Here is a 25,365-nt window from a genome sequence, read left to right on the forward strand (position 1 = left end):
ATGTTTGGCAGGGAGTTTACCTAAACAACTTATTACCTTTTATTTCCTGCCTTAGCAGTTATTGACCACAAATGAGTCTTTACACCAACATTTAACTTTACACAAACCTTATTTGGAGAAACTTCTATTTGGCCATTCAACAAACACAAGTTCATTTTATTTAGTGGAACATTAAAATTTAATTTTCTCACCATTCAAGACAAAAGTTAAATATAGTAAAAAAAAATAAACATTTTTACTAAAAATAGATTCTTGTCAGCCATTTAAAACAATATCACAAGTAATGAAATATCTTTATAAAAATCTTTAGATAAAATGTCTATTTTCTTCAAATTTTAAATAATATAAACAGAAAACTGTTGTAAATTGTCCAAAGTGATTAATTAACTACCAGTTGTGGTGGTTGAGTGGTGAAACACGGCTTCCAAACAGAGGGTTCCCAAGCCCATAATCTAGATTTTACAAACCCACAGCTAATATTTAAATATAACCAAAATCAAAAGTGCTACCAGCAAAAGTAAGACTTCAAGCTGTAAAACTAAATTAAAACTTGCAGATTTATATTTACAATTTTGTTAGTTTTAGATGCAGCTGAACATAACTGAAAAATGGCTAGGAACAAAACAAGCATAATACTATGGCAGATCAACTATGAAATTTGTTTTTAGCATGCTTATAACCCTAACAGATTCATCAACATGCCCTATTTCAACAATAAAACAAAGCAACAAAAACAATATTAGATGTGAATTTTTTTAGTCTAGATAGAGACTCCATCTTATGCTAGCTTTCTTTCTTCAATCTGTAAAAAAAAATTAAATGTAAAAATAAAATTGACAGGACGTCCACAGACATAAATAAAAAGATAAATATGAATATGGGTTATGAATTTTTTGTTCATATTTAAAAGTCTGGTGGTGGACAATAAACTTTTGCCTCTAATTCTCAGAAACAATCATTTTGTTTCATATACACCCTTCCCCTTTCTGCCCAACACAGTGTAATATACTAATTCCTCAAAAGAATATTTTAGCTGTTTAAAGTTACAATTTACTAAAAGAAAGCTTTAAATTTGTGAATGTCTTGCTGATAAAATATGAAGCTCCATCAACTGTTTGGCAGCATGCACTGTGACCAAGTTTGAGCAAGAAACATCAAGCACTCATGTTTCATGTATCCACTTGATAGAAAAACTTCTCAAGATCTTAGCACAGTACAATTGGCAGACAAAAGCAGGCAGCTGATTTAATCAGTCCTAATTTGAAAACCTTGACTTTTACCATGTGGCAATGAAATCACAGGTTCAAAAAATTCTTCATAATATATAAAGTTCAACTAGCACTATAAAAGAAGAGCTGTTAATGTCATTACAGAAATAGAAATTAAATGCTTCAGAGAACCCTGACAAAATCCATTCAGCTTTGACATGCATGTGCATGTCTTTGCAAGAATAACTTGAGTGCAAGTCCTAATATCCGGCAAAAACGTTTTCAATGAGGTGACCTATGATAATATAATAATTGTAAGCTGATCTGCTGTCACAAGCCAAAATACAAAAGTGAAAATTCTTGAGGCATTCTTAAGACAAACAATCTGATATTCTTAGTGTCTATTATTGAACTAGCCTCATGTCAAAACTCAATAATATTAAGTGTTCAATTTTTTTCTTTTCAGTTATGCCTTGACTTTGCATATTTGATCACTAGACTCCAAATTCCTAAACGTGATGACATGGGTACATCTTATCCTTCTTCATTTAAGTTTTGAAAGAAGTTTGATGTTTTCTCAGTTGACAAGGACTATTTTGACAGCAGCTTGGCTGCCGATTTTGCTATTCTTTTCAAAGGAAAAAACTTTTCTGCAACATCAAAATCCATCTCCTCGTTTTCTTCAAAATAAATCTCACAACTGAGTTCATGCACTTATCTTGTTGATGCTAATAATGAGATATTTGGTTGTTTTAGGTGAAGGACATTTTAACATGATCAGTTGGGGGGGGGGGGGGGGGGAATCTAACATACAGCCAAGAGTTCATCAAATATAACATTGAAGGAAATCAATATAAAAAAAAAAAAAAAAAACTAAAAAGTCATAGCCCTATCACACAGGTATCACAGGATCTCAATGGTTGACTAATTTCCAAGAATGTAGCAAGATTGTTTAAGTTTAAAAGTGAGGGAATCTTAATAATTGATTTATTTCCATGAATGTATCAAGGCCATAAAGAAAATCCAATACTATATGTTTAATAAAAAAAAAATGAAGTGAATAAAGAGAGGCATTAAAGATTGCAGAAACTTGTTAAGCATCAAAAATTCTTTCAGAATTGATTGACAATTCAGTTTTGTAAATAAGTAAAGTCACAAGTTTTGTAAATAAGTAAAGTCACAAGTTTTGTAAAATTTTTGTCAACCCCAATCAATATATGAAAGTTAAACCATTTAAAATTAGTAGGCACAGCTTAATACCAAGAGTAATAATCCAGATCCTCAACCACTTTTGAGCCATGAAAGATTCTCTGCCCTTTCAAATACTTTTGAGATGAATTTATATAATCTATATTAAAACATACCCTCGGAGGTAAGAATTCACATCAGTATAGCCGTGTTCCCTTGCAGTATGAATTAATATTCCAGTAGATGCTCTTCCATTTTTTCTGCGACAAAAACTGCAATTACAGATCCCTCTACACGGAGGACAAATCCATTTCTTTCAAAGGAATGAAAAAAGAAAAAAATAACAATCTTCTAAGAAAAATTGTTTTTGTTAATTTTAAGCCTACACAATTGAAATGTAATTGTTAGATCAATAGGTAACTAACACAATTGCTTGTAGAACGCTTCAAAATTTACCATTTAAAGCTTTCAATTTATATAATACATACATTATACATTGAATGGTTAGTGTCGAAGTCTAACTGCATAAATAAGTTTTGTTATTTTGTTTTTCAAATAGATTGTACACACACAAAAAATTAAAACTTTAAAAGTAAGCTAGATGTTTACTTACAGGATCTTTCAATGCCACCTTAGCATCTTCCCCATAACGATTTCTGAGACATGGACCACAAAACTAAAGAAAAAAAGAGTTACAAGATGTCTATATAATTCTCATTTGATTGTTTCTATACACAAGTATTTTATAACTAATATGATGTGCTTCCTCTCTCAAAGTCACATTTGTAGTTTATATTTTTCTATCTTAACTTTTTTCTTTGATTTTCAACACAAGAAAATATTAATTCATTGAAAGATTTATAATTCCTAAATAATTGTATCGTCAACAATACTTTTATTAGATATCTTTATATTTGATGGATTTGTACCTGTCCTCGTATGCCACAACAGTCTGCAGATCTACATATGGTTTTCATATCTAGTGTTTTTTGTCGACATTGGTGACATGTTGTTCCCTGGAGATCAAAACAATAAAAAAAAAATCTAATTATCACACTTATGAGACGTGGTAGCAGAGTGGTAAAAAGCTTGACTTTCAAACCAAGAAGTTTTAGGTTTGAATCTTAGTGAAGACAGGGAATTTGAATTTCAGGATTTTTGGACACACATAGATCCATCCATCTCTAATGGATACCTGACATTAGTTGGTGGTTGGTCATTAAGCTGGCAACATAACACCCTCATTAACAGACATAGAAACAGATGACATCATCTGCCCTATAGCACTAGGTCTGAAAGGAGTATTTTGCTTTACACTTTTGAGATAAATAGTTTCATTATAAGCCTTTCTTTCTCTATGTAGCTTTTGCCTGATTATACGTCTAAACCATATGCTTTGCTACTACTGTAAATCATACCAGATTAAATGTTGCAAAATTAATGTAAATTATTAATTATAAATTTTCTCTACGCTAAGAAAGACTAACATGTCTAAGCAATTTGGTATCTCAACTTTTTCCTTCCAATTCCTTTGTTCCCTTTCACCTTCACCTATCCCTTCAAATGTTAAAGCGTTGAGGCACCACACTGGATCTGTCAACCTTCTTTCTCCATTCCTCTCTGCCTTTTGTCTTGGATAGACATTATCAACTCTTCTAAAATTAAAGTTCTTGAAGACATAGGTAGTGACCACAGGCCTATACTCCTCAATATTGGAACACCAAGTAGATATTTGTGGAGAAAAGGTCTATTTTTCAAGATGAAAAAAATGGGCATCCATGGAAGAATGTATAGCTGGATCAGGGCTTTCCTAAAAAAAAACAGAACCATCCAAACCAGATTCGAAGGTGCCATCTCTAGTAAAAAAAAAGTCTGAAAGAAGGCTGCACACTCTTTCTAATCTTTATGAATGACCTCCTGGACCTCATTTTGGCCAATAAGGTACTTTATGCAGATGACCTCTTAATTTGGACTACAGAGAAATATCCAGTGCTGATTAAACAGAGCCCTCACAACTATCTCCACGTTTTCAAAATTATGGAAAATGGAAATAACAAAGAAAAATCAGTTCACTCAATCTTTAGCCACAGCAACAAAATAGCAAAAAAAAAAAAAACTACATCATAAAAATAGACTCACAGCCAATAAATAAAGAAGAAAATCCAACATATCTTGGTGTAAAATTAGACAAAAGACTGTCTCTAAAACACTTTATGGAAGATTTAAAAGAAAAGGCATCACAAAGATTAAACATAATAAAACACCTACTAGAGCAGGAACATCCTGGGGAGCTGAAAAGAAAACACTGGATACGTCAGATCTGTCATGGACAACTGTCTCTCCATACAAGTAGCCGCCAACAAAACCTACCAATAATCTTTAGACACAATCCAAAACCAAGCCTTGCATCTAATCAGTGGAGGTATGAGAACTACTCCCACAGCAGCCTGTGAAATAGACTCCAATATTGAACCTCTTAAGTTTAGGCACAACAGAGCAGCATTATAAGCTATTGAGAGATACAGAAGGTTGGAGGACGACCATCCAAATAAACTACTAACACAGAGAAATAAGAAAAACAAGCAAAAAAAGCCAAGAACTCTGATCCAACTTACTGATGAAATAGCCCTAAAACACCATCTACCCAACAGCAGAGAAAAAATTACCAGATTCTTAAACATAACTCCTGGACTTAACTACAAACAAGTCCAACTTCCAAGCCGAAACTTTGCACGCAGACAGTCAAAAAGAAATTATATGATAAGCTTTCAAAGGCAGGATCATCTATGGAACAACTAGATAGACCTGTTAACTACCTGACCCTAAGGTCAATGTTAATCAACAACCACAAAGAGGTGTAGCTTAACCAATGGGCAACAGGAAACACTGGCAGAGCCATGTACAAAGAAATGAACATGCCTAACAAACTGGACAGTATCAATTTCCTCCCCCGTAAAGAGCAATCTACAATCTTCCAACTAAGGACAGGACACACACCTCTGTTAAATTACCATCTCAATAAAATAAATTCCACACAACTCCCCCTTTGTAGACACTGCACCCAACCGTAAACCGTATCTTCTTTTTAACAGCACACTATTTTTCCAAGGCACAGACTGCAAAGGAGCTGACAGCTCAGCAGCAAAAAGCTGGCTAGAAGAAGAAGTCTTGGATAGAACCTCTTTCAATGGCACGATCATCCATTCTTTTATGTTGTCTTCCCATCACTTTCTCTGAATGTCTCTTTTTCTTTTTCCTTGTACTGTTCCCTGAAGGAAGGTCTTTGCAAACCCTGAGGACCTTGAGATTTGGCGATAGAGTTTATGTTTGTGTTTTCTGACAGTACCGGGGTACTTAGCAGGTAATCATGAAGTCCAATAGCTGTATTAATTCTGTTTCTTATTGTCGTGCACATCTAGAGTTGTTTCTAGTGTGATGTTTTCTTTTATGCACCATAATGGTGTGTGGGTTAGTTCCTAAGGACGCGCTATGTTGATGTCATTGCTTCTGTTGTGTTTTTGCTGATGGTGTGCTTTATTTAGGTTGAATGACTTGCTTTTTAAGTTTCAATATCACTGCCTGGTATGGCAATCTGAGCATTAAAAATAAAAATAAACTTAATAGAATCCTAAATGCTGCTGGCAAAATCATTGGCAAAAAACAAACCCCATTTGGGCAGTTGTTTGAGACAAACATCTATAAAAAAGCTAGCAAGATCCTCGAAATAAAGAATCACCCTTTGTGTCAGGATTTTGTGATTTTACCATCACAAAAGAGATACAAGACACCGATAGCAAAGACAAACAGACACAAACACTCTTTTGTTCCCCTGGCAATCAAATCATTAAATAAGAACAATCTGGTATAAACTTTGTCACATGTAAATTATGAGTGAGTCTGGTGTGAATGTACACTTTGGTTTCTTATAGTTATAATGTTTTTTGTTTGGTGTAATGCACAAATTGTAAGACAAATTTCCTTACGGATAATAAAGATTATTATTATTATTATTATTAACTTGTATTGGACATTGTAACTTATTATTGCGTACATACTCATCACTCATGTCATATTCTATCATCTACTCATTAAACTGTTATCAGTTAAATTCTTGTTATTGACTGATATATGATAACTTAATACCAATACTTGTTCAGCATAAATAAGACCATATTAACATGTTAACGAATAGACTGTCAGGGATGTTCGGGCAGACGAGCCACTGCCAATTTTCAATCCCAACAGGAAATTAATGATCAGCGTTAGGTGGGGAGCCCGGGATCTTAAATCATACCCTAGTTAAACTGTTATCCCACCTGACACTTATTTCTTCATTTGTGATGGAGGATCTTTCTGTAGCATCTCAGTTGCAGTCAGTGTCCAAGATTCACAAACATATAAGAATGTGGCAGTGACCAGGGAGCACATCAAGTCTTGATTTCACGTACAAACAAATTGTTTTGAAAACTTACACTGCCATATCCAAAATGTATGCAGTCAAATGAGAAAGCCTTCGACAGTATTGACAGAGGCGTAATCTGGAGACTGACGAATCACTATGGAATTCCAACAAAATTCACCAATATCATTAAACAGTTATATTATGACTGATCATGCCAAGTAATACACAATAGTAAGCTGACCAACCCTTTTCAAGTAAAAACAGGAGTAAGACAGGGATGTATGCTTTCGCCCTTGATATTTTTGCTGGTGATCGATTGGGTCATGAGACAGACAGTCTAAGATAATAAAAGCGGCATACAATGGACACTAACACAACATTTAGAGGACCTGGATTTCGCCGATGACATCTGCCTCCTCTCCCATACACAACAAAATGCTCAGACCAAACTGACCAGACTCTCAAAAAATAGCGGAAAAGATTGGACTTCTAATCAACAAAAAGAAAACTGAAGTTATGAGGATCAACAACAGACAAGAGAACCCAATCATGCTACAGGGAGAGAATATCCTTGATACGGACCACTTCACATATCTGGGAAGTAGAGTTGGTAAAGACGGCGGAGCTGATGATGATATACTAATTCGGATCAATAAAGCTAGTTTTGCCTTTTCAACTCTTCAAACTATCTGGTGCTCTAAGGCATTATCTCTACACAACAAGATACGAATTTATAATACAAACGTTAAGTCTGTCCTTCTATACGGTTCAGAAACTTGGAGAGTCACTAAGACAAATATGGAAAAGCTCCAGACCTTTGTTAACAGATGCCTACGCTGGATATTAGGAATTAGGTGGCCAGAAAAGATAACTGGGAGTGCACGGGATTAAGTAAGTCAATAAGTACCTACAAGTTTAAGGTTCAAATTTTCTGGTATTATTTGTGCATAAAACATTCCCAAATTCTGCTCATTCTTTCTCAGATAACATATCAAATTTTTAAACAGTCTATTTACTTACCACAATACTATCATATTTCTTTTCAGAGACTACAACAGACACCATGTCAAGGTCTTCTTGTGTAATATCTTCTGCTAATTTGACTTCATGTTTAGTACGAGGCTTTCTAGTCTGTTGTGGCAGGGGAAAATCATCCTCTACATCATCCAGCTATAGAATTATAAAAATCCTCTCCATATTTAACTTCCAACAAAATTTCTTTGTATTAGAAAATCAAAAGGATTATAATCATGCTTTTAAAAATATAGCAGTTAAATGGAAAATGACTATTATTACTTTGTAATGAAATATTATATTCTGTAGGATAATAGGATTACACTGTTTGTTAACAACAGCAGGCTAGTGAGGCATTGAATTATTGTAATATAAGGAAAGTGTGATGGCCTTCCTTCTATTGTTAAGTGTTATTTGTTTTCAATGTACAATAATATTCACCTCGTTGTAAGTTGCTCCACTTGATGATGTTTCTGATAATTTTCTAAAAAACCCAAATCTTACAACAAGTTTCTGAAAACAATCATAAGAAAACATTTTGAAATCATTGTTTTATAAATCCAAGATTAAGAAAATCAATGAACGATTACCTTAGTTGTTGAAAAGGCAGAATGGTTACATTAGTTAGAACTCAATTATATTTTAATTACCATTATTATTGAAAGTTACTTTTTTTTTAATTAATCAAAACCCCCAAATACAGAAACAGTAGACAGCACATGTTTCTAAAATCAAACATAGTTTTTATTTAATGTCAATATTGAGCTAGGATACAAAAAGACTAAATTTAATAATAATAAAAACGTAATTTGAAAAAAAATATTTCTATTTTAAAAACAAATAATTAAAGGTTAAGCTTTAAAAGATTTGGTCATATAAAAGCTTGTAGATTCGAACATAAATATTCTTTATTATTAACTACTTGAAAAAAATATATGAAAACTATCACAACAATATTTCTGTTGTTTTTTTTTTACTTAGTGTTTTGCAGCACAAAAAAGTTGTTTGCTAGAATAAGGAAAAAGATTTAAGAACCTCGGGTGTCGACAAAGGAGTGGAAGTTGTAGAAGAAGATGGAGATGATGACAATGATCCACTCTTCGATCTTGTACGAGGAGGCTCAAAATGAGTTGGAGCATAGCGTGCTGAGCGGGAAGGGTTGCGGCGTACGACACCATCCTTGTCAGTGAATTTTGAAGATGAGATTCTTTTCTGTAATAAATTCACATTTTTTAATTATTATTATTTTTAGGTGTTTAGAAAAAAAAAATTCTTTTAATGTTTTGTGTGCTTTATCTTCCTTTCATCTAAGTATCTCTAACATTAAGACAATATATTCTTAAGAAACAAAGTTATTTTATAAGATGTTGGCTAGTAACTAACCAATCCTAGAATACTACAACAATAGAAAGAAATGTTTATGCAATAGCTCTTTATATACTTTTTGTCATATCTATTATTTAATTCTATAGCTTTTTTGTTTTGTATTTTACAAATTTTTATTGCAAAGAAATTCAATTTTGATTGCATCTTATGTGCACTTATGAAATAATTGCAGATTTTGTCAGGCAGAAATTAGAAACAGCATACAACTTAGCACCAAAAAAGCTAGTTAAAAGAAAAAAAAATACAAAATTGAAACAGATAAAAACTCATATATCTTTTTCTGCACATGCCATTTGAGTATGTCCCATGATCATAAATTGAAGCTGATGACTACGTAATGTTTAAATCAAATTTTAAATGTAATATATTAATGACAATTTGTTGTCTTCAGCACTGTGTGTAAATACAAAGTTTTTTGTTAGTAACAAAAACAATTTCTATATATATGTTTTTATTTTGTATTTAGCACAATTTTAGTTAATATCAAGTCAATTGATGTCAATTTAATCATAAAAGAAAGAAAAAAATTACCTTAGGAGGAATTGAAAGTTTTACTGCCAAACCTCCAGTCATATCAGACATAAGCTTTGTAAGCTGAAAAAAAAAGTTTGTTAAAATATTATACATATAGATCTAGAATTGTGATTGGAATTGTAATTAATCCTTTTAAAAAAATTATTAATGAAGAAAAGTTACAAAAAGTTTAAAGAAAAGTAATACAGAGACCCAGAAGAAAGTAACATGTTGTGCATATTTACAAAGCCACACAAATGAAGTAGACATCATTAAGAATTTGAAATGAACAGCTCAAGTTGAAAAAAGAGATGTAAGGACCAAAGACTTTGATAGCTTAGTTTTACAATGACTTTATAAATTCACATAGAAAGAAACAAATCAAAATATAAAGACTATATATATATATACATATATATCCTCTTTTTTAAAGGTTATTTTGTACACATCATTTGCTTATCATTTGAATTCATTCACATTTATTCTGGAAACATCAGATTTCAGAACCTGTAAAAAGAATGGGTTGCCTAGATTGTGACTGAAAAACGAATCGAAACTTTTAAAAACTCACTATGGTCTTGTTATCTTTCAGATTCTTCTGTCGCAATTCATCATACAGTGCTACTTCATTGATTGAGGGCTAGAAGAGAATTTAAATATTAAAAACATTTAAACCTAATAGAAATTTTAGAATTTAAAAATTTATCTTTAAATTTTCAGTGTCTTTTAGAGATTAAAATGTAGATAATCATAAATAATTATAAATAAATATACAGAAATAGTAGATCTCTCTATATATATATATATATATATTTTATATCTATAGTATAGATCTAAATAATTAAAATATTGATTCTAATAAATAGTAATATATAGATCTAGATTCAACTAACTAATAAACTGGAGTTTCCAAAGTACCTATATAATAGTATATGGATTCTAGATCTAGAATGGATAGTATAGATCTATAATTATATTTATATATAGATCTATTCTTAACTAATTCTAGATTATTCTAGATCTAGTCATCTAGACTCAGATCTATACTAGTACACTTGGATAGTGTATAATTATAGTAAAGATCTATCTAGGTATAGAGTATTATTATAGTATAGATTCTAGAATAGGATGTCAGGACACTTCTGACAAACTTTAAGGTTTTAAATCACAATAACTTTTGACCCAATAATGCTAGCAATGATAATAAATTTGGTGTTGCTGGAAAGCATTTTTCATCCTCTTTCATTCTATTACTTACACATTTGTTGGTATAGGATCAATTTAATTTTTTTTTGGTGCAACTAGATCTAAATCTACCTAGATCTAGTATCTAGATTTATTCTAGAAGATCTATTCAATCTATTCTAGTACACTAGAAGATCATACTAGATCATAGATGTAACTACACCAGTCACCACAGACTGAGACTCTAGATTCTATAGACTAGATCTAGCCTAGATTCTTAAGTTAAGTAAGTTTAAGACATCATTATGATCATAGATCTATATAAATATATAGATCTAGAGTCCACTTTTACAATACATAGATAGATCTTCTTCATAGATCTAGATCATTCTCTAGAGAGATCTATATTATATATAGACTAGAATCTATAAATATATATATCTAGTGTCACTATAGCGACTAGTGACGTCTAGAGAGACTCTGACTAGATTTCTAGATCTAGATTACTCTAGAGTCTAGAGTGCGTAATCTTAGACGTACGGGTAACACCCGGTATACTAATACTGGCACTGCCACTGGTATAGTATAGAATCTAGTATATCACTGGTATAGTATAGATCTAGTAATCTAGTAAAAAATCACCTCTTTGAAACTCTCCATTATTGTTGACAGCTTAAGATTATTGCGTATTCCAAAATATTGTTAGAGATCTTGAATGTAAATCTAGATCTAACCAAAGTAGATCTAGATCAATTTGCAAACAGAAACAAGAAACATGCGATCAACGTCAACACTCAACACGAAACCCATGCGTCCATCGCCCACAGCAGGTCGACGCCCTACATTCATTCCCGCCAAATTAAGATGATACACTGAAATCTCTTAAGAATATTTTTACAAAATAGACTTGAAATAGCATTTCACTAACCGAAACATGTTCTTTAACACTAGACAATAACAATTATAATAACTTTTTTATATAAAAATAAATAATTAGGCACTTTTAGTTCTTTCTTCATCTCCTGTCTGTGAATGGGCAATCGTTGTAAGATGATGGCTGACCCGCGAAATGTAAACATTCCTTTACAAATCTTTTGTAAATTTACAAAGTTTTAAATTAGTTTTAAATGATAATCTTCCTAAATTATATTTTAATCCATATTTTTGACTCATAATTATCTAAATAGTAGATACTTTATGTTCATAAAACAGTGCTAAAACATGGACAATTAACAAAGCAAAACTTCATTTATCTTCTGTTGCCCTTGCTCCATGAAATGCATGAGAAAGTGGGCGGTATGATGTTGAAGCATTGGAACAGAAAAGCAAAATAAAAACATCCGGTTCAAAAGTAACTCGGTGAATGTGTACATTTGTTACATAAAAATCCACGTTGAACGACTTTTGCCTTATTCAAGACTATCTAGATTTAGTGTAGACTGTCTGACATCTCAGGAGCTCCTTTATTATGAATTCATTAGAAATCGCAGGTTAATTTTTTCCCTTATAGATTGTAGATCTATATAGGTTTAGTCTAGTATTCTAGATCTAGATTATACTCACAGATCATTAGTTAGAGACCAGTTAGAGTCATACCTAGAATCTACATCAGTAGCTGATCAGTAGCTAGATCTAGAGTCTAGAAATAGTCTAGATGTTCATGTTGACTTGGCGTTAGATCTAGAATCTATATAGGAGTCTCAGCGTCACTCAGAGGCTAGGGCTACACGGCTAAACTTAGACTGACTTAGAGTTAGACTAAAGACTTAGATTAATCTAATAATATTAGAGACTCTTAGATCCTACTATTACTATAGAGTAGTTTATGCTATTCGGACACCTATAGGCCCAAATTTGAAAGTTTGACTTTGACAGCGCATTATTTTACAATGGTTTGACATAGAAAAGAAAATGACGTATCAAAATCTTCTTTAGTTAAAGGAGAATAAGGATGACTACTTATATTTGTACCTCTAACCTACATTTGTTATTATATTTAAGGTCAAAGAGGCCGTGTGTTTTCATTTAATTCGGACACATTTGACCCACATTATTTGATTCCGGACACCATAATTTATTTCGGACATTCTCTATATTTAGGCATCAATAAACTCAGATTTTAATTCTATATTAATATTAACTAAATTTTAAGATCCCCAGGCATAGCCCCTCACAGGAAATCATTACGATGTTTTCAAACTATGCATAAATACGAACGCAAAAAATAAAAATATGAACACACTTATTCTATCAAAATTAGGTCACTGGAATAGTGACTTCTACACTGACTTTTAGACTTATTTTATGTTTGTTTATTTTATGTGTTGAATGTTTGGGGTTTGCATGATTAGATGTGTGTTGAATGTTTGTGTTTTTTTTTGTTTATTAATTTAATAAATTTCTAGATCTAATACAGATGATCTTTTGTAGTATAGTAGGCCCCTACAGGTTACGATAGCCATTCTGAATCCTCTATATTCTCTCTATATAAATCTAGATCTATCTAGTAGGTCTAGATCTAAGCATTTAACTTCATTCAATATACCAAGCTCACTCCAAACATTTGCCCATTTATTCTTTATTTTAAAAAACAACAACAAACGAACAAATATAATATAAGATCATTTTTATTGATGTCCAAAACTGGCTGTCCGAAATAAATTTTGGTAAGAAAATCGTAATCTAATTCGGACAACGTATTAATTTTTTTTTTGTATGGAATTAGAAAACTTGGCTTATGAATCAAATAAATTAGCTTCAAAAACAGAATAATTATTGCCGGGCTCATTAGTGTAGACTTAGCCAATCAAAAAATATAGTCTTAACTCTAGGAAGAGGTAAAGTCATCCGGGTAACATAGGAAAAAACAACAACCTAACTAACAAATATGAAATTCGTTTTTCGTACATAAAAAGACAGCTAAATGGAAGGAAATTGGGTCAAAATCATTGGAAAATGGACAAGCACATTATACAGCGCGCTAGTTTTATAATACATAATAAAATAATTATTTAATGACCACAAAAAACAGCGAATGTCCGAATTCATGTAATGTCCGAAATAAATAAACTACTATATATTATGGCGTGGTATTAGTATTATTATACATCAACTCTAGTAGTATTAAATTAAGTATACTCGTGGAATCTAGAAGTAGTAAGTAGTAGAGTTTAGATTGGACTCAAGTACTTTTTTAGAGTATAATATATAGTGACTACTAAACTGTCTATAGGTCTAGAATAGTCTAGATTAGATCTGTATCTATTACTTCAATAATTTAATACTGTTAGTTAGATAATATAGAGGAATATAATTTTACTTTAGCTGACATTTATTTTGTATTTTCGATTTTTCTCTTAAGACGTAAGGTTAATAATGGTGCCAGACTAGATATAGATGTCTAGGTCTTTAGGTCTTTTAATTGGTGGTCAATTAATTAATTAAATGTTCAGACAATCACAAAGCTGACAAAATGTTATCTCATTCCCAAGCCCTAATTGTCCTGAACTCAGTCAAATCATCTAAGTTATCAAAAAAGGCTCAGAATCTCTTTCTGCCATTAGCTAAACATTTGCACACCACACAAGGCAGTTTTCAATATCAATGGAATGATAAGAGTGTATCTGTTTGTGAGATGTCTAACAATATATCAGGTATTAGATCTAGCCTGTAATAGTTTTAGCTTTTTGTTATTAATAGTGAAACCAAAATTTTTAAACATTTATTGTCTCTATAGATCTAGATGCTTATAATACTGTAATGCAACATTCAGTTTCATTGTCACATAGATCTTTCCATATATAGTCCAGGGGCAGACTAGGTGTTAAAATCGGCCCGGGCATTTCTATACAATCCAGCCCTGTATCCCATATGACAAGCATCCAATCATACCTTCTTCAAAAGCATGTGTTAAGTTTAATAATGTATTGAATATTTTATCAGATGATTTTGTAAGTGATAAACAACCTCTATTACTAAATGAATAAAGTATTACACTTGGAGTTGGAAATCTCTTATTATGAAAAACTTCCTGCAACCATATTCATATATATACTAACTTATACATGTAATTGACATTCACATTCAAGGCATCTGAAAATCTTCATCAACGAACCTATTGTTTATGATTTAGTTTCACTCCTTGACATTTCCTCAGGCATATGGACTTCAATTTACAAATTCAACTCATCATCCTCCATTATTTAACTGCCCATCTCACAAGGTCATAGGGGCGCGGTGGTTGAGTGGTAATTATTCACAATAACATCGATATCTATATGATATCTGGCGTCTACTAGAAGCACTATATATGGATGCATAAGACAGGCCTTTTAAGTTTATAAGATGTTTTTTTCAAATCACAATGCTCAAAGTGTTGATTTTAAAGAGACTATTATAAAATCTTAAAACAATTTACCAGCATTCATCCGTGGCCCTACCGGCCCAGTTGGGTACGGGGCCACCAGACATTTGCCAAATGCCCATATAGCCAGTCCACCTGTGAAATAGTCTACACAATTATTTTATGTATGATAGTTCTTTTTGTTTTTATTTTGAACTGAAGCCTGTAAAGATATAAACATTTAACTAAAAACATAGAATTCTGTTTTGTAAAGTATGATTCTTAGATCATGTTAGTGTTATGTTGTTGTTTATTAGATTTAGGTGGAACAACTTTTAGCAATTATAGTATCATATTGATCCACAATATACAGAAAGAAAATTTTCATCTTTGACAGAAAAATAAACTTCACCTGGCAATGACTTATGTGTTATTTTGTTGGCTTTATGGATCACTTTTAGTCTATCCATTGACAATTCATTTATCTCCTGGTAGATCAAAGTGTCGCAAAACTACTTCATTATCAGACTCTGTACTGGGCAATTCTCCTCAATGGGGTCCATGTCCATTCTGTCCTCTTTGCTTATTGTTTTACTGATCTCATCCGTATTTGCTTTGGTCTCCTTGTATTTCTCTTTTCTGTAAGAGCCTGTTTCGCAATATTTTCTGTTGTAGATACAGATAGAGATTTGGGAAAAAAATATTTCTAATCTATAGTAATCTATAGCTATTGCTGGTTCTAGAAGGTTGTTCTTACCAGAAGTAATAACGGATATAAGCAAAAAACTACATATAAAATGCTAACTATGACATGATTTAAAAAAGCAATTTGTCTAATTCCTGACCTTTACATGTGGCTCAGATATTGGGTTCAACTGAACTATTATCACAGGAAAAAGGGCAAATTGAATGACTGGTGCCTACACCAGTAAGCTCTACTTAGGAAGGACTCTTTTGTTTTGGCTTGCTACTCAGGAAAACTCTGTGGCCTTGCAGTTAAACCCAAGCATGGAAAAGGCTTCAGGAGTCAACCTTGAGTAGAAGTCAGCTTAGGCAGCTTTCAGTACTACATCCTGGCAGAATCTGTGATGCATCTGATATCCCTGCCATTTGTTTGGATACATCAGCTGTGTGGACATCATTCGAACCATAGCTAATACCCAGGCTTTCATCTCATTTTTGTGATTTATCCATTGTCATTTTACAGTAGTTTTGTTTATTCAATGACAGCTTTTCTTCTTATTTATTAACCACTCATTAATTTTAACTTTAGAAATGAAACTAACATTATAAAACCCATTCTTTAGGAATGAGAAAGCCATACAGAGGCAAACAGGATAAATTTGATCTTGATCATTTAGTTTCAAAAGAACCATTTGGACAATTTGAAGCCTGGTTCAATGAAGCTAAAAACACTGATGGGATATTGGAGGCTAATGCTATGTCTCTAGCTACAGCTACAAAGTATGTATAATAAACTTTTTTTCTTTTTACGTAACCAAAAATTCTTACAAAATTTTACTATTTCCTTTAGGAAAGTTTTTTGAAATTTTGTAATTTCTTAAGGAAAGTTATAATCTAGTCAAATGAACTGAACACTAAGTCTAACAGATAAAACAAAGTTTTGGGCTTGAGGTTACCATTTCTGTCTCAAGAGTAAATTCTAGTTTAGAAAACTTAGATTTGTAATACCAAAATTGCACTGATTGATTGAACTCAAATTGAGTCTTTATCATTTCCATGCCAGTCTGATTAGGTTTTGTAAGCCTTGTCAGGTTTTGTATTGACTGGATCTGAACTGTTTGCAAGTTTCTGTATCTAAATAAATGGAATCTATTTAGGAATTCACATAATGTTCATGTGTTTTTCTGACACACAGTTTATATTTGAATTGTGTGATTTCATCACTGATTCTAGATATCATGTATCTATTTGAGTAAACTAAATTTATTCTGAGTCTCCAGCCTCATAAAAATAGTAACTCTCCATTAGAAATGAAACTTGAGACCACGTGGTTGGTGGCACAACTTTGAATCATTTGGCTACATCCAACATTTTTTTTATTCCAGAAAAAAAATGAAATTAGAAGTAAAAAAGTTAAATTTCTTCTGCAATGAATTGATATGAATGTTAAATAAATGTTTTGTACAAAGGTAACTGATTGTTGACCTAATTTTAAAAAAAAAATCGTGCTAAAATTTGTATTGCTCTAGTCTGGAAATACTTTTATTTTAATCAAATACATGTAATTTTCATGCATTTAAAAATCTTTTTCAGGAATGGTAAGCCTTCTGTGAGAATGGTACTTATGAAAGGTATTGATCAGAATGGCATAGTATTCTATACTAACTTTCTCAGTCAGAAGGCCAAAGAATTGGTAAATTTGCTTTGGTTATGTAAAATATATTTTATTTATTTTCTTACTTCTATTAGTCTGTTTTTTGTTCACTCTTATATTTAAGACTGTTATCTGATAGTCTTTTTGTATTCAATAATAGCTTTAATAATTTTCCCCTTGTAGATATAAATAAATTAGTTTGTAAACCTGAGAATAGAGTACTTTTTATGCAAATCAGTTTATTTTTCTCTATTGGTTAAAACAAAAAAATTTTACTGTCTCATAATATTCATTTCAAGGAATAAATCACAATATTGTTTGTTTTTCTTAGACAGAGAATCCTTACTGTAGCCTTCTGTTCTACTGGGAGCCAATAAAAAGACAGGTAGCTTTGCCTTTACAGTATTAAATATAATTTTTGTATAATTATTTAAAACAAAAAATTATAAAATAGAATATTAATAAATGATACTTTTAAAAAGTTAGAAAAAAAAACAACTGATATTGTAATAAGTGTAGCTAAGTTATTATTCACTTATTTCCTTGCTATTTTAGGAGTAATATGTTCATTATATGTCTAATCATATTTTTACATTTCTCTAATGGTTACACCTTGAGGTGAAACATACAAATATTTTAACAATTTGAGCATCATGGGCGTAGCCAGGATTTTTTTTTTGGGGGGGGGGGGGGGATTTTCCCCCCTCCCCCTTCCCCCCCCCCCACCCATCGAAAAAAAAAATATATGTATGTGTGTGTGTACGTAATCTTTATTACATTCTGACCTTTCATTCTTTCGGAAGACATACGTTTATTGTGCCCTAGAATAGGTTCTTCCTGTAGTTATTGGAAAAATGTTTGACTCTCTGCCATTGCTAGCAAGAAGTCTGGGGGAGCGTTATGAGCTCCCCCAGCGCAGGGCGAAGCCCCGCCACCAAACACTATTTCTGGTATTAAAAGCCAACAAAATGCATATTCTGAGATATCTACAGTGCATTTTCTTGCTATAAGAAAGTTTTAATGCAAAACCTAATATGCTATTCTTACTGACTTAGACCCTCCCGCGCCGTTCGGCGCATATGCCGTCAAGCTTTCTCCACAAAAATCTGTCACTGGTAATGTCTGAAGCCTCTTCCCACCTGCTCTGAGGACCTCCATGAATGTGTGGAGCCAAGGTGTACTAGGATGTCATCGCAACTCTTCTTATGCGTAATTCATTTTGTCAGAGAACATGTCCCGCAAACCTCATGCGACGCTCTGTCACAATCTTACCAAGGGGTCGACTCCCAGTTCGTCATAGGATGTCCTTGATTTAGACCCGATCTCTATAACTGACTCCTAAAATCTGTCTTAGCCATCTTTGTTGAGCCACATTTAGTGTTTTTCAATTTCTGCAGATGACTATTCACTGCAGTTTATTAATGAAGCTCCGCCACTAGTAGAAATGTTTAACCTCTCTTGAATACGCTCTTGGAATTAGGTGACTGTAGTTTGTTTTAGATTTTATATCGAAAAGAGATGTTTTATCGTCAAAATCATCTGTTGGGGGTTTTAAACTAAAAAATCTATGGAGTTATTGTATTTTTTTTTTAAATTCAAAACCCCATTTAGCTACGGTCATAGAATTTGGTAACTGTAGTTTGCTTTAGAATAATATTGAAAATAGAGGTTTTCCACCTCGAAACGTTCTGTAAGGGGATTCTAAACTCAAAACCACCTGGAGGGGTTTTAAACTTTTAAATAAAGCCATCTATTGGAGAAGGGTTTAAACTCAAAATCCCCAATGGGCTTGGCTACGCTCAAATAATTTTAGTGTGTAATTTGCTTTTTTTTTTATATTAAGAGGTATTTTTTAGCATCAAACTAGTCTGAAGGGGGTTTAAACTCAAAACCCCTTTTGGGAACGCTTATAGCATTTTGAGTGCATTGTTTGCTTTTTTTTTTTTAAAACGAAGGTGTATTTTTAGCTTCAAACCCGCTGGCGGCGGGTTTAAACTCAAAACCCCTTTGGCTACGCTCATAGATTTTAGAGTGTGTAATTGGCTTTTTTTATATTGAAAAGGTATTTTTTACCTTCTAACCCAGCTGAAAGGGGGTTTAAACTCAAAACTGAGTCAAAACTCATTTAGCTACGCTCATAACATTTTGAGTGCATAATTTGCTTTTCTTTTTCATATTGAAGAGGTATTTTTAGCTTCAAACCCCGCTGAATGAGGGTTTGTACTCAAAACTGAGTCGAAACCCATTTAGCTACGCTCATAACATTTTGAGTGCGTAATTTGCTTTTTCATATCGAAGAGGGGGTTTATCGTAATTTTTGGAGGGGGTTTTAAAATCAAAATCTTTCTTAACTGTGCTGTTGGAATTTTGGGATTGTTGTTTACATTTTTTTTTGTTTTGTTTTATAGAAGAGGGGGATTTAACTGCAAAAACCCCTGGTAGGGGGTTTTAAACTCAAAACCCCCTGGAAGGGGTTTTAAACTCAAAACCAGCTGGTAGGGGGTTTTAAACTCAAAAACCATTGGCTGTGCTGGGTCAAGAAATGGTTTAGTATTAAAATCTCACCTAAAATAAACAAAATCAAAAGGAAAAAATCAGTCACTTAAGTCCGATCCCATCAGGGGGGGTTTGAACCGCAACCCCCCCCCCCCCCCCCTGGCTACGCCCATGTTGAGCATAAACTAAAAATAATAACTGGCATAAATTATAATTGCTGTTTTACTTTTAACTTTGTTATGTTTAAAGATTTATAATATCATAGCATTTTTTTTTTTTTTGGAGTAAAATTATTTTTTAAAATGGTTCTATTTATATTCTAGTTTTCAAAATTAATAAATTTTATACTTTGCTTTAATGCTTTCACCAGTGCCCACATCAAACTTTCAACACTACTTTTGAGAACCATTGATTTATCATACGTTAGTTTCATCTGTATCATTTGTTAGAGGTTAAGAAAATTTGTTAAAATTTCTTTAGGATCTAACCATTTCTAAATGTAAAAATAAACTTGATGATTTTTATTTCAGTATATTTTTCTCCTGCTGACCAATCAACAGACTAATATAACGTTGCTCAACTCTTAGTATTTTCTCATGTTAGTATTTTCTCATGGTGCAAACAGTAAATTTGATGTTCTTTCTTTGTTTCACACTTGAATCTTCTATGTAAAGAGTCTCACTCAGAGGAAAGTCGCTCTATTTTTTTTTTTTTTTTTTTTTTTTTTTTTTGCCTTAAATTTCTTCTTTGTTGTAGAATCCTTACTATCTTCATGTGACCTTGCTAGATATGTTTACATATTGTTTACATTTTTCACACTATTGTCCTCGACCAGGGGCGGACTGGGTGTCGAAATCGGCCTGGGCATTTCTGTACAATCCGACCCATAGCTTGTAGGCCTATATCATATAATGGCATTCTAGACCTAGGCTATCTGTCCTCTAAGTCATTATGTTAAGTTTGATAATGTATCGATATGCATGCATACAGTGAACTCTAAATCTTTATACAAATAATGGCCTTATGTGGCTTTTTAATCGCCACATGTGTAGTAGCACTGTCTACAGATGTAGGCTATCACAATATTAGGAAAATGTGTTACATTAAAATAGTATTACACTGTAGAGTCTGTGAACGTTCTTTGTTTTTTAACACAACGCTCTGAGGGCCCTTTTTATCAAGTTTTTATAAGGCTTTAACAATTTGATGCCTGCTATAATGGCATCCATGTGGCCCTACCGGCCCACCGGGCATTTGCCCGAACGCCCATATAGCCTGTCCGCCCCTGTCCTGGACCCAGTCAACTAATGGAATCTGTCCATGCTGATGCTTCCAAAACCTTTTTTTTTCCCATATCTTCAATTTTTTCCCCTACCTTAAAGTGTGAAATAAGTATTTAGACTTACTTAGACTTAGACCCTCCTTCACCTCCAGCCCATTGCGTGGCAAGCTGTCTCCGCAAAGATCTGGCAATGTCTGAAGCCTCTTCCCAGCTGGTGTCCTCTGCTGTGAGGTTCTCCATGAAAGTGTGGCACCAAGTTAAATAACGATGTCCCTGTTTGCACTTTCCTCGTATTGGCCTTCATGTTATTGCAACTCTTGGTATGCGTAACTCATTCTGTCGAGGCATGTTCCGCAAACTTCATGCAACACTCGATTACAACTTCATTAATCAACTCCCAGTTCGGCATAGGATTTTTTTGAGACTCGACCTCTGTAACTGACTCCTAAAATCCTTCTTTTTAGACATTTTTGTTGAGACATTTAGTCTTTTCTCAATTTTGCTAAATGACTTCATACAGGCATAGATAATTATTTATTTTAGTTCTTGCTGACAGAAGCTTCTTAAAAAAATCATACATTTTCTGAAAGATACTGTTGTATTTTATGACAGAGCTACACTTTGTTTCAGATCCGCGTAGAAGGCCATGTGGAAAAAGTGTCAGAGGAAGAGTCCAATAATTATTTCCACTCCAGGCCAAGAGACAGTCAGATTGGAGCATGTGTGAGTCAACAAAGCCAAGTTGTTGCTTCTAGGAAGGTAACTTATCTTCAAATATAATTTGACATATATTTCTTTTCTTTTAAATGGAAGTACTGCTATTGACTCAAACATTGTTTGCTTTTTTTTATTCAGTAAAGAGTTGAATAAATAAAAAGACATACATAAACATTTTGCAAACCATCTTATGTTGACTTTAAGTTCCAGTCCCACATGTCCATGTAAACTCATTAGCCAGGCCGTTGCTAGAAGAACTTGATTGTAACTGCTCACTGTCAAGACTTGTTTGCAATGTTGAAGCATTACAAGAAATACATTCAATGAGAAATGATAGATAAGCATCAGCTTCATAAAGTAGGAATTAATTTTTAAAAAATCTTTTTTTTTATATTACTTGTTTTAGACAATTGATGACAGAAATGTAGAACTTCAAGAAAAATATAGCGACCCCAATGTATTAGTTCCTAAACCTGACTATTGGTAAGTGCATAAAGTTTAAACATATCATATTTTTCAAAGAAAAGCAAACACTTTTATTTTTACAATAACATTTCATTTAGTTTTTCAAATCATTCACTTGATATGCTAACCTTTTTTTTTTTTTTGTAGGGGTGGTTACAGAGTCGTACCAAATAGATTTGAATTCTGGCAAGGTCAGACTAATCGCCTGCATGACCGTATAGTATTCCGCAGACTTAAAAATGGCGAAAGCTTGGATCCAAGTGTGACACATGAAGGAACTAATGGCTGGGTCTATGAAAGACTTATGCCTTAATAAATCTTGTGTACAATTTTCTTATTTTATGGATAAAGTGTTGCTTTTTAATGTCTGACAGCAAGACTTTTCAGGTTTTATTGGTATTTGAAAGGATATATCAGAAGATATTGAGTTACTTTGTTATTTTTGTAAGTATTATTTCATTGTTGTAAATAAAGTAAATGGACAATCTAAAATATATCCCATTTCGTCCATTTATCTTTCCAAATATGTACAACTAGCTTCTTAAAAAGCGTATGTGTGTAGTCATTAGAATTCTACTAGTGTTTAGATCAGTTCAGTCCCTTTGTGTAATTGGTGTTCTAGTGTCAGTTGTATAATTCAAGATATGACTAGTCTATTTATAACATACCATTTGTTTATTTTCATGTATTCTGACATTATCATGGCATTACATATCTAGATTGTCTGTATATAGTATGGATGTGTGTAAATCTTTTTTTCTGGCCATTCATTCTTGTTCATATTTAATTTGTCATTTTAAATTGAGTCAGTCTACTTTTGAGGAAGAAATCCAAATTTTATTTTTATTGTAAAAGTTTTTTTATGGTGTCATTATAATTAGAGTCAGAAAGGAAAAACACTATTTGAACATGTCAGGTTTTTGGAAGCACAATTTAGTTTTAGCAGGTATTCTCTTAACTAATTAAACAATCCATGTGGCATTAAGTATAGATTTCATTGCAATATTGGAAGTTATACATGATGAATTAGGATTGGGGACAGGGGACAAGTACCAACCTAAAACTAATAAGACTAATTGAAATGACAAGGGCAGGTCACTTTGAAAGAACCAAGAAGCAGCAGGCCCAAGGGCAGACAACAAAAAGCAGAGTCAACAATGTAAGAATCAAATGACAGACAAAGAGCTCAGAGAGATCTAAATGGAAAGATTTGTGGAAGCATTTTAAGGCTCTGCATAATTTGTAGGTCACTAGTATGAATATAAGTAGTAGGCCAGGTACCCAAGTACCACAATTATTTATAAATTTCATATTAAAATTTTAAATAATTTTTTTTTTAATAAAAGGTATGTAGATTGACATATTGATTTCCTTTTATTTTATCTTTTAAAAGAAATGTCTAAATTGTTTCATTCCCTAAGATTTCATATTTTTTATTACACACATTTGTTCATACATGTGTTTTCTAACATAGAGAATCTTTCTCTTAACCTTTTTGTAAAGACAGAATTATTTTTGTATTAAATTGTAAGCAGTTTTGTGTGTGCTATATTATGGTGTTTACATTTATTCAAGAATTCAATTCTCTTCATTGTCTCTTTGACTTTGTAAATCCCAAACTTTTTTTTCTGAGAAATAGATTTTTAAAATGTTTTAGGACTATTTGGACATTTTGTACTTCATTTTCATTCCCTGCACTCTCTTTTCAATTCCTAGACTTCTCTTTTCAATCCCTAGACTTCTCTTTTCAATCCCTAGACTTCTCTTTTCAATCCCTTGATTTCTCTGTTCAATCCCTAAAATTCTCTTTTCAATCCTTCGATTTCTCTTCTAAGACTTTCCTTTACTTCCCTTCTCAGATTCCTGGCCTGTATTTCAGTTTCAAATTGCATCTTTCATACTCAGACCCTATGGTGCAATCTCTTTTGTGGACCTATGAGGGATGGGTGGGAGAAGGTCATGGTGGCTGAGCGGTTAAGCGCTTGAGTTCCAAACCAGGGGTCCCGAGTTTGAATCCTGGGGAAGACTGGAACTTTGAATTTCAGGATCTTTAGGTACCTCTGAGTCCACCAAGCTCTAATGGGTACCTGACATTAGTTTGGAAAAAGTAAAGGCAGTTGGTCGTTGATCTGGCCACATGTCATCCTCGTTTACACTAGGCCACAGAAACAGATGACCTTTACATTATCTGCCCTCTAGACAACGTCTCTAAGGGGAACTTTACATTTACATTTAGATCTAGATAAAATCGCTTTGCAATTATGGATAGATCTAAATTTGACAAATACGCCTCTTAATATCTTACCATTGACTCCATTTTCATGGTTAAAAATGCTTTCCAAATATGTGGTTGCTGGTCTAGCAGAGAGTTCTGATATTGTACCAACGGTTCTCTTGAAGTCACTTCTCTCTAGATCTTGTCTGAATTAGATTTTAAATTGACATAAGTAGCATAAAGTCATTTTAAATTATCAAATAAACTTTTTATTTTTAAAAAATAAAATCATTGTAATTGCCATGCCTTATTTTATTAAGGGGGCTTAACTAGCATACAGCGTATTGATTGTGAATTTCAATGTGTTTTTTTATGGAGTTTTGTCCCTTGCTATAGACACAAAAACAATTGCTGACCTATAGAGTGTGCTATAGATTCTTACATTCCATTTACAAAGTGGGATATCTTTTTTTAAAAAGAAATCAAAATAAAGTAATATAATAAATTTATAGTTCAAAAGTTAAGCTAAATGTGACTTGATAGAGCACGATAGACAATCAAATACAACTAATCACTACATATGTCTCTATGTGTCAGTCCTCGGGATAGACATT

General features: G+C 32.7%; 2 protein-coding genes across 6 annotated transcripts; one reads left to right on the forward strand and one right to left on the reverse strand.

The window, feature by feature from the left end:
• Positions 1 to 152: 152 nt before the first annotated feature.
• On the reverse strand, positions 153 to 12,185 carry LOC106065919 (cell division cycle-associated 7-like protein). Of its 3 annotated transcripts, none has more exons than XM_013224848.2 (10): positions 11,898 to 12,185; positions 10,283 to 10,351; positions 9,730 to 9,792; positions 8,848 to 9,024; positions 8,254 to 8,325; positions 7,819 to 7,968; positions 3,326 to 3,412; positions 3,010 to 3,072; positions 2,573 to 2,709; positions 153 to 802 (listed from the first exon to the last, which is right to left on the reverse strand). In XM_013224848.2, the coding sequence occupies exons 1-10, from the start codon at positions 11,973 to 11,975 to the stop codon at positions 784 to 786; spliced, it is 915 nt and encodes a 304-aa protein (XP_013080302.2). In that variant the 5' UTR covers positions 11,976 to 12,185; the 3' UTR covers positions 153 to 783. The 3 variants fall into 3 exon arrangements, with proteins under 3 accessions (XP_013080302.2, XP_013080303.2, XP_013080304.2); XM_013224849.2 differs by lacking the exon at positions 11,898 to 12,185 and adding an exon at positions 11,539 to 11,807 and having other exon boundaries at positions 155 to 802; XM_013224850.2 differs by lacking the exon at positions 11,898 to 12,185 and adding an exon at positions 10,970 to 11,299 and having other exon boundaries at positions 156 to 802.
• Positions 12,186 to 12,228: 43 nt separating this feature from the next.
• Positions 12,229 to 25,039, forward strand: LOC106065920 (pyridoxine-5'-phosphate oxidase-like). 3 transcript variants are annotated; one of them, XM_013224851.2, is made up of 8 exons: positions 12,232 to 12,386; positions 14,388 to 14,549; positions 16,546 to 16,702; positions 17,516 to 17,615; positions 17,908 to 17,961; positions 21,985 to 22,113; positions 22,478 to 22,554; positions 22,684 to 25,039. In XM_013224851.2, the coding sequence occupies exons 1-8, from the start codon at positions 12,365 to 12,367 to the stop codon at positions 22,847 to 22,849; spliced, it is 867 nt and encodes a 288-aa protein (XP_013080305.2). In that variant the 5' UTR covers positions 12,232 to 12,364; the 3' UTR covers positions 22,850 to 25,039. The 3 variants fall into 3 exon arrangements, with proteins under 3 accessions (XP_013080306.2, XP_013080305.2, XP_055862401.1); XM_056006426.1 differs by lacking the exon at positions 12,232 to 12,386 and adding an exon at positions 14,038 to 14,052; XM_013224852.2 differs by lacking the exon at positions 14,388 to 14,549 and having other exon boundaries at positions 12,229 to 12,386.
• The last annotated feature ends 326 nt before the right edge of the window (positions 25,040 to 25,365 follow it).

The sequence above is a fragment of the Biomphalaria glabrata genome, chromosome 1 (assembly GCF_947242115.1).
Source record: "Biomphalaria glabrata chromosome 1, xgBioGlab47.1, whole genome shotgun sequence".
NCBI lineage: Eukaryota > Metazoa > Mollusca > Gastropoda > Planorbidae > Biomphalaria > Biomphalaria glabrata.

Bases quoted from the DNA above. Each gene is read 5' to 3' on its own strand.
- LOC106065919 (XM_013224848.2), bottom strand. From the start codon at position 11,975: ATGTTTACATTTCGCGGGTCAGCCATCATCTTACAACGATTGCCCATT. The intron at 9,793-10,282 runs GTGAGTTTTTAA...TTTTTTTTTCAG, and splicing joins TGAAAGATAACAAGACCATA to CTTACAAAGCTTATGTCTGA. The intron at 7,969-8,253 runs GTGAATATTATT...ATAATTCTATAG, and splicing joins GTGGAGCAACTTACAACGAG to CTGGATGATGTAGAGGATGA.
- LOC106065920 (XM_013224851.2), top strand. From the start codon at position 12,365: ATGAATTCATTAGAAATCGCAG. The intron at 16,703-17,515 runs GTATGTATAATA...AATCTTTTTCAG, and splicing joins TCTCTAGCTACAGCTACAAA to GAATGGTAAGCCTTCTGTGA. The intron at 22,555-22,683 runs GTAAGTGCATAA...TTTTTTTTGTAG, and splicing joins GTTCCTAAACCTGACTATTG to GGGTGGTTACAGAGTCGTAC.